Here is a 9,551-nt window from a genome sequence, read left to right as displayed (position 1 = left end):
AGAGACCTGTAACTCGGAATTACTGTAGCTGAAAAACAGGAGGGCAGAGGTAGATAAACTAATTTCCTCGCCTCATTACGAGGCCCTGGTTAGTGGAGGGACCTGGTTTAGCTGGTATGCGCTGTGCGGCTGGTTCACATTAACTGCATTAAGGAGCCCGTGCGAGTCGCAAATCTGTCCTCCCCTGTGCACGATCTTTTGCAGAATCCCAATGGATGAAAGTCGGCTTGAGTGCAGAAAAAAATACACTTTCTCAATCCTGGGTATAGTTTTGGTTTAGTGTGTTGTTGCGGTACAACGTCTTTACAGTGTGTGCGGTTGGGGAGGAGCATGGATAAATACAGCGCACACTCCTCTCCTGTGCGTAAACGCGTAGAGCGCTGGACCTGGACCTGGCTGGGACAACGAGGTCTCGGGTTGGCCATGAATTAATTAAAGTATTTTCATTAATAATTAGCGTTGAAGGGACCTATCGCTTGCATCGTTTAGGCTGAGAGCAGATACACTTAATTTATTGCGCAAAATGGATGAAGACAAACATCTATCAAATGGAAATGAGAAACATTTGGTTGTAATGTAAAATATTTAGTGTTCATTCTTGGACTAAAGAATTATCCGTTTTTTTGCTGGAGAGGTGCCCTAATGTTCCTGAAGATGCTTTGAACTTTTCCGATGATACATTTTTCAACATTGTTCCTGGAGAAAAAGCGGAAAAATACTCCTGGATTCATCTGGAGGCTTTGCGCATTGCGTAATTGGCAGGGAAATGCGCTGGTCCGTTAGATAAGCTAAACATAATGTCAGGACCAATCTCCGTTGGAAGGCGTTTATCGTACCATGTATGTTGTAAAGAGCAGACACAAGGATGAGAGTGTTTAGTATGCATCAGATGCTGGTGGCGCTCTGTTGGCTGTTTTTGGTTGTGCCGAGGAGCGGAGCAGGTGAGGTGCATCATCATCTCTGTTACTGTTGAGGCTCTTTTTCTGAATCAGTTGCGTCATTCTGGCTGGACTTGCCTTCTCATTTTCCCGTTGTGGTTTGGCAATGTTATTGATTGGGCACACAGTTATTGTGACTAAACTGCTTTAATGTCCATGAAACTGATGACCTTTTACATAATTCTTCATTTGCAGGTGACATTTTATTCACTTAGCTTTTGCAGTCCTAAAACTAAAGTTAAGGCCAAATCTGTCGATAAATTTGAGAGCAGGGGTTGCTTGTGTCTTGCCATTTCATGTAACCTGAGACCAATGCTGTCCGATGGGGAAAGGGCAGGATTAGATGTCACATCATTGCAAGAGGCAGCAGCACAATGCTCAGGCAAATGAAATATTAATGAAAAACAAAATGAAGAGGAACTTGGTTTTGTCCATGATGTCAGTGCTGGGAAGCTCATTTGCTTTTTTGAATGTTTTAGTGCCACCAGATTTAATGTAAAACACTGATTATCTGAAATGTCCTTTGCTATGTGATATAACTCACTCTCCACTGCACTCTGTGTCAGTTTCCAGATGTGTGGACCATGCCTGTAGTCCACCAATTGGGAACCTTGCTAGTGGCAGGACCCTCCTCACACACTCAAGTTGCTGTGGGAACAACTCCTTCCACCAAAGCCCTTGCCCCCATCCTCCCGTGAACCCCCACCTTCCCTGCCCTGAGGATACCCACCCATCCACTCACATGACTGATGACCCTTTCTTGCACCCGGACACCTGGTGGGTATCAGGTGCGGGCACCACCACGCAGGAACAGCAGGATGAGATCCGGTTGGACCTGGAAACACAGTTCTGTCTGTCCCATGTAGTGTTAGTGTTCAGGTCACCGCGGCCTGCTGCCATGGCCATCGAGCGATCAGCTGACTTTGGAAAGACCTGGGACATTCTTAAGCTCTTCGCCCACAATTGCAGCATGCAGTTTGGTTTACCTGATGACTTTACTCAGCCAGACTCTTTGTGTACATCCCGGTATACCAGCGCTACACCCTGCAGTGGGGGAGAGGTAAGACAAAAGATGTAATGTATTATCTTATGGCAGATGTTTATTTCAGTCCTGATTGGTGATCTGTTTCTCCTCCCAGGTAATATTACGGACACTAGACCCCAGCAGTGCTAAAACACTGGATCCTTACAGTCCAGAGGGCCTCGCCCGCCTCACCCTCACTAACCTACGCATCAGACTGCTAAGGGCTCAGACCTGTCCGGCACCTCTAAATCCCCCTGAAGAGCGGATAAGCCCTGCCGCCTCAGCTATGACTTCCACATCCACCACAGCACCTTATGCTATTTACACTTTACTGGCCAGAGGGACTTGCCTGTGCCATGGACATGCTGAGTATTGTGTACCATACAACAGCAGCAAAGACACAAGACAGGACAGTAACACGGTGAGTGGCTTTTCCTGTGAAGGTGCATACAGGGGTGAAAGCAGTTTCTTGTTGGTACTATTATATTAACCATACAGTCTGATATTGACCCATAGTACAAGTACACCAACTAAAATAGGTAATTATTTATTATGGTCTACTTATTGAGAAGGACTTTCGGACGGCACCAAGGTGCTGTGAAAAAACATTCAGCACCTCAGGAGGGAGAAATGGGGAACCATCCAAGCTGTTTACAGTATGGGCTGGACACTAGTGACCTCAACTGATGAGGTAATCGGGAGGTGGAAGGAGCATTTTGCACAGTGCTGGAGGCCGATGGGGGATCATCATCAATATCCCTGGTTGAAGTCACTGAGGTAGTCAAACAACTCCACAGTGGCAAAACCCCAGGGACTGATGAGATTCGAGCCTCCCTGGTAAAGTCTACTCTAAAGTGCTGGAAAGGAGGGTTTGTCCTATAGTCAAACCTCAGATTGAAGAGGAACAATGTGGATTTCGTCCTGGACGTGAAACGGACCAGCTCTTCACTCTCTGTAAACTCAAAGCGGAAGCTGTGTCCGGATAATTCAGATTTGTTCCCGGTGGGGGCTGTCCCCCGCCAAGGTTGCATTTTGTCCCCAATCCTGTTTGTGATTTTCATGGACAGGATATCGAGGCGTAGTCGAGGTGGGGAGGGGACGGGAGGGGAGGGGTTGCAGTTGATGTGGTCCTGATGGCATCATCGGTCAGTGACCTTCAGCACTCGTTGGATCAGCCGAGTGTGAAACAGTTGGGATGAGGATCAGCGCCTCTAAAACTGAGGCCGTGGCTCTCAGCAAGAAACCGGTGGATTGCTTACTCCTGGTAGGGAATGAGTCCTTACCCCAAGTGAAGGAGTTCAAGTACCTCAGGATCATGTTCACGAGTGAGGGGACGATGGAGTGTGAGTTTGGCCGGAGAATTAGAGCAGCGGGGTGGTGTTGCAGTCGCTCTACCGCACCGTTGAAAGAGATAAAAAAGAGAGCTGAGCCGGAAGGCAAAGCTCTCTATCTACCGGTCTTTGTCCCTACCCTCACCTATGGTCATGAAAGCTGGGTCATTACCGAAAGAACAAGGTCTCGGGTACAAGCAGTCGAAATGGGTTTTCTCAGGAGGGTGGCTGGAGTCTCCCTTAGAGATGGGGTGAGAAGTTCAGCCATCCATGAAGAACTCAGAGAAGAGCCGCTGCCAGTTGAGGTGGTTCAGGCATCTGTTCCAGGCACGTCCAGCTGGGAGGTGGCCTCGGGGAAGACCCAGAACTATGTGGAGAGATTAGATCTCCACACTTGCCTGGGAATGCCTTGGGACCCCCCAGTTAGAGCTGGTTAATGTGGCAAAGGAAAGGGAAGTTTGGGGTCCCCTGCCAGAGCTGCTGCCCCTGCAACCTGATCCCGGGTAAGCCGTTAAAGATGAGTGAGAGTGGAGTGATCAAGCATTCACTAGGACTTCTTATACTTTTTATCACACTAGTATCACTCTTTCACCCCCCTGTACCAGTTATTGATTACAAATAAATTGCATACACATAATTTCAACCATACAATTATTTAATTTACAGTTTTTAGCTGAACATTTTTCAGTGTGCGTGTGCTCAGCGCGTGTGTGCTCAGTTTTTATTTAGGAGACTGTGTTGACTTGCATCAGTAGCTACACACCAAAAGCCAAAGCACGGCAGGAGAATGGAAACATCTCCATCTTTCCATAATCCAGTCAGACAATTGTTAACAGTCTGAGTCTGTCAGAATAAAAACTAACACTTTTAGTGGACGGACATTGTTGGTGTGCAGGTTCAGCTGGTCCACAGCAGCCACAGCAGTTCCCCATAAAAATGTGAGTTACACTTCATTCTGCGGAAATGTGAGTTTTTTCTTTTTCTGTTCCATCAATGAATACTACTAATAATAGTAGCACTGAGGTACCTGGCACACATGATTTCTCAGGAAATATCAGCTACCAATTGCATTGTTTAACACACTCGAAGCGAGTCAAGTTGTACCTTGTTACCTCCCCCCTCACCTGCAACAATAATGAAACAAAAAATAAAATCACAGTGTCAGTTAGGACACAAAACTGAACAGGTACCTGTTCTGTTTTCCTTTTTCTTTGAACTACAACATGAAAACCAACTTACTGACTGAAAGTGTCTTAATAAACCTAAATATATTATTAAAAACTTCAACAACAAAGGTTCTGCTGATAAGAATATTATAACCACAGTGAAATCAGGCCGTCCTCATTCACTTTTGGTCCAACAACGAAAAGTAATGCCCTGTTTAATCCATGTAATGATTATTGTAGTAATTACATCGACAGAGACAAAAGACTTGTGTCTGTCCGTTTTTTGCACGGGTCTGTGCTCTATTACAGTTGTTACACACGTCAGGATGTTAGGTCCAAATGTAAAATGTACTCACTGATAGCAAAATCGCCCGTTAAATAGTTTTTAATGGCTTGATTTCCTCTTTACACCATCTGCTTGGATCTATTTTATAGCTGTCTCCAGATAGCAGGTGTCTGTAAAGTCTGCCAGTGGAAGTGAAGTAACTGAGCAGTCCCAGATGTGTTTTGCAGGTGTCTGGTAGGTGCCTATGTACTCACCACACAGCAGGAGTTCACTGTGAGCAGTGTGCCCCTCTCTACAATGATCGTCCCTGGAGTCCTGCCAACAGCAGCAGTGGGGAGTCCAACTCATGCCAGAGTAAGTGACCACCAACAGCATTGCATGCTACTCAACTTGCTGTAAAGAAAAAGTCAAGGAAAGAGCTTTAAAAGTGAGCTTAATCACGTTCTAAATCTTATTAAAAGGGCAATGTGTAGTTACTGCAGCCATGCTCCAAAAACTAGGGGGCAGCATTTCACCCTATGCAATAATTGCATGATTGAGAGGAAACTGTTCAAAATTATGTACAGTTTAAAACACAATAAACCTGCAATGCCCTGAAACTAAGAGTCAGCGTTTAACTCCATCCTGGAGGAAATTACTCGCTCAGTGGAGCGCACAGACTCCAATAGTTCAGCAGAGAGGAGGCACAGGCAGGGCTGTGAGCCAGGAGCCAGGCTAGGCTAAGAGCGACCCGGCATTAACCTGCTCTACCCCATGTCTTTCTCGCCAACGCACACTCTCGTTCATCTCGTCAACAAGTTGGACGAGATGAATCTGAATCAGCTTTAATGGCCACATATGAATACACACACAAGGTTTTTGACTCTGATTTGTTGTTTCCATCAGTGTACATGCACACTATGTACAGATAGACAGCGTATTACCAACCACCACATGGATATCTATGTTACGGTCATAAAGGAAACAATGTCATCCCTATGTTCCCTGGGTCCTATGTCCCAAAAAGAGTCCTATGTTCCCTGGTCGCATAAGCCTCTGCCTTCGCTGATTTAATTAAGAATTTTGTTAGGGTTTGGGGTTAAAGTTAGGGTCAGGGTTAGGGGGTAGTGTTAGGGTCTATAGGCCTATTTGCTGTGGAATTCAGCACTGATTGCTGAAAAAATAACAGAACGAGGAGCATAGGACTATTTCTGGGAAAAGCAGGGAACATAGGAAAAGGGTCTGATGTTCCCCAGTCACATACAAAGCGGGGAACACAGGTACACTCCCACGGAAACCTCCCCGCCTTTGACAAGCTAGCAGGCCATATCGTCTACGCATGGCATCGCTGACTCCACTTAACGAGCAATCTCCACCAGGATGTACAGTATTTGGACTTTCTGGGGACCCGTCCATTGCAACCGTCTCTTACTTCAGGTGTTGGTCATTTTAGTTTTAGATGTAAAGCTGATAATTGTTGTACTGCTAAAGGTGTAGCTGCTTCTGTGAGCCGGCTCAGCTCTACATTTTCATCCTCTGGACACTTTAGTAACTCACTGCCACCTCTCGGGGCACAAAAGAGGTGGGGCTGGTAAACATGCTAATTTCAGTATCATAACTGTTACTTCACACTCTGTTGATAATGAAAGTTTATCTTTTAAATGTTTTAAACTAAAAAATTTGGCGACATATCAAACATAGGTCCCATATTGTGAAAAAAGTGAGATTTCCATGTCTTTTTGATTATACAGTAGGTGGAGGTGCTTTATAAATACCGTAAAAGTATCAAAACACTCAATCCACATAGAAATTCACATAGCCTGTATTCAGAAACTGTTATTACTATTATGGCTTTGATTTATATAGCTATAAACCGTGACTTTAAACGGGCTGTCATGACTTCTGTATGGTTGTGATGTCACAACTATGCTATATATAACTAGAAAGTACTACTGGAGTGAGTCATTTCCTGGCTGCCCTCTTTTGGGACGGGGGCTTAAAGAGACAGATGCTAAAACGGAGCATTTCAGAGGGTGAATGCAAGAATACTCAGACAGACAGAAAGAGAATGATAATGTGTTTTTTAAAACATTAAATAAACATTGACTAAATCAAAATAACAGACCTTTGATTTGCCTGTCACCAAAGTTCTCTGTTGGCTTTCTCTCTCCTCCCCGTCCTGATGTGCTCACTTTGTCCATCAACATCACACCCCGCTGTGACGTCAGAGTGCCAATGCCACGGTCATGCAGATAGCTGTCACTTCTCTCAACGGGCATGGCTTTCCTCCGGCCATACCAGTGGGGGCGTTTGTGATGACTGCAGACACAACACTGTCGGGCGAAGGTGCCAGCGCTGTCGCCATGGCTACCACCGCCACCCATCGCTTCCTCTCAACTCCCCCCACGCCTGCACACGTAAGAGATTCAGGACAGGAGGTTACTAACACTGGTGTGGTATTGGCTCATGTGTTTTTAACCAGCACCACCAAGTAAATGGAAGGACGTTTCATGATTGATTTGATGTCAGTTGAAGTCATTCAAAGTTAGGGATGTTTGTGGATGAAATGAAACAGGACCATCATGTCGTATAGCTCCATCTGCTGGCTTATGTTTGTTAATTCATAATTTGACAGTAAAATAAGAGAGTAAATAAATCTTTGCGCAGTATACACAAATATATCTGTGTCTCTGTTTCTCAGGCTGCTGGTGTGATCCACAGGGATCTTTGCCTACTCGTCCAGGAGAAGAGGGACCCTGGTGCCACCCTAGAAGCGGGCTGTGTCCCTGCAAATCTGGTGTAGGCGGCACAAGCTGCAGCCACTGCCTGCCTGGCTATTGGGGATTTGGAGAGCAGGGCTGTAAACCCTGCGCCTGCCCTCACAGCTGCGACTCAACCACTGGGCAGTGTCTGGACAGGTTATCCATAAGCTTCATCTATGGCCAAATTCTTTGCACATCAATTAAGAAGATAAAACTGAACTCGTTGTGGTTAATTGTTAACAATAAAAGTTAATCTGATGGTTTTATTTCCGCTTTTGCAGCTACTCAAATAATCAGGTGTTCAATGTGCCCATTGGTGGGAAAATCCCTGATCTTGATCATATGTTCACAATAGAAGAAGAGGTACAGTGGTCGAAGGAGCTTGCAGTCTCTGCTCTGCATTACACAGGTGTGCAAATCTTTATGTACAGCTGTGTTGCTAATTATCTGCATTGCATGGCTTAAAATTGTAGAATCATAGTGTTTCACATATGGAGATAAAAGTGGATTGGATCCTAACTGAATTTCTGTAAACAGGAAAGTGTAGCTGTAAAGAGAAAAAGCTGAGAAGTGTGTCTGACCTCTGTAAGACCAAACATGATTATGGTAAGAAATGATGTCTATCACTTGATTAAAAACGGTAAAATTGGGATCTATACTTGCTTCAAAATGCCTTCTCACTTTTCTGTTTGTCTGTGTGGCCCATGACAGTGATCAAGGTAGCTGTGCTGTCTGCTCATGACAAAGGCAGTCATGCAGAAGTGCAGGTTAAGGTTCGCAAGGTCCTTCGATCAGGTCACGTCGCGCTCAGCTTGGGGACCATCAGCATCTATCCTCTGTCCTGGACCAGCCGAGGCTGCACCTGTCCTATTCTGAACCCAGGTAACACAAGTTCCAAACATGACAAAGAAAATTAATTTGTGATACGGTACATGAAGCACAGTACTCTTCAGTTAATAGTTTCAAGGCTTTCTTGAATAATCTTTTAGCATTAAAATACCCCATATTGTAAGATGTAAGAGTTCCAGCAGGTCGTGAAAGTATCAAAATCAGGACTTCTGTATGTTTGTGATGTCACAAATATACTTTATATAGGTAGAAAGTGATGCTACAATCATTTTCCAATGATGGTGCAGCTATGCTGAGTGCAAGACTCAGAAACACTGACCAATCAGAGCAGACTAGGCTTTTACAGCAGGGGGTCTTAAAGAGACAGGCGCTAAAACAGTGTTTCAGGCAGAGGGCGAATACAGGTATATTCAGACACACAGTGAGAGGGAAAAAACTTTTTTTGAACATTAAATCATTTAAAAATGTTCTAGTGGAAACCAAAATACATGTATGAACCTGTAAATGAGGATGACATGTCCCTCTTTAAAGAGATTCATTTAACAACAACACAAAAGTTAGAAAATATCAAACCATCACCAAAAGGATAGATTGAATCAATTAATGTCTTATCACCAGGTATGGAGTACCTGCTGGCGGGCCCAGAGGAGGCTGGGACAGGCCGTCTACTGGTCACCATGCAGAGTGTGGTGGCCCCGTGGACACCCCGACTCGGCCTACTTATATCCCAGGGCCTGAGGAACGGCTGTACATGAACATTGGTCATGGACATGAGACGGTCTTCAGAGGATTTCACAAGGAAATTTGTCAGTGGACTATTCAGAAAAGGGACTGAAAATAAATGGACGAATTAACCAAGAGTCAAACTCATGATCGGTCGAAGAAAGGTACTCACAATGTGTGTGTGCAACACAAAATAAAGACTGGAATAATACCTGGATTTGTTAGATGAACAAATCTCTTACAGTTTTATCCTCTTCTTCTATATTAGCAAAGAGCCATGTACAAAAGATTAAAGCAGTTGTATATAGAAAAAATGTGACAGTTAAATTTCCATGTCAAACTCAGTTTCATAAATATTTATAACTGTTATAAATAGAAAATAAAATACATTTTAAAGCTAAATTTATAGAATTTGGATTCAATAAAATGCTATGAAACTACATTATATTTATACTGTATATATACACATGTAAAATATGATTCATCTTATACA

At 44.2% G+C, this 9,551-nt stretch overlaps 1 protein-coding gene across 1 annotated transcript; it reads left to right on the top strand.

Annotated features, from left to right (window-relative positions):
• Positions 1–853: 853 nt before the first annotated feature.
• LOC310965253 (netrin-4) lies at positions 854–9,339 on the top strand. The gene is made up of 10 exons (XM_083938755.1): positions 854–941; positions 1,505–1,998; positions 2,078–2,383; positions 4,973–5,099; positions 6,953–7,141; positions 7,426–7,642; positions 7,768–7,895; positions 8,024–8,092; positions 8,198–8,368; positions 8,954–9,339. The coding sequence occupies exons 1-10, from the start codon at positions 866–868 to the stop codon at positions 9,088–9,090; spliced, it is 1,914 nt and encodes a 637-aa protein (XP_083794881.1). The 5' UTR covers positions 854–865; the 3' UTR covers positions 9,091–9,339.
• Positions 9,340–9,551: the final 212 nt, after the last annotated feature.

This window comes from Echiichthys vipera (genome assembly GCF_963691815.1).
Source record: "Echiichthys vipera genome assembly, chromosome: X".
Taxonomy (NCBI): domain Eukaryota; kingdom Metazoa; phylum Chordata; class Actinopteri; order Perciformes; family Trachinidae; genus Echiichthys; species Echiichthys vipera.
This window is presented reverse-complemented; position numbering and strand designations above follow the sequence as displayed.

Excerpts from the sequence above, each read along its gene's own strand:
- LOC310965253 (XM_083938755.1), top strand. The coding sequence starts at position 866 with ATGAGAGTGTTTAGTATGCATCAGATGCTGGTGGCGCTCTGTTGGCTG. Across the intron at positions 942-1,504 it reads TGTGCCGAGGAGCGGAGCAG|TTTCCAGATGTGTGGACCAT; the intron begins GTGAGGTGCATC and ends ACTCTGTGTCAG. Across the intron at positions 8,093-8,197 it reads TAAGACCAAACATGATTATG|TGATCAAGGTAGCTGTGCTG; the intron begins GTAAGAAATGAT and ends GGCCCATGACAG.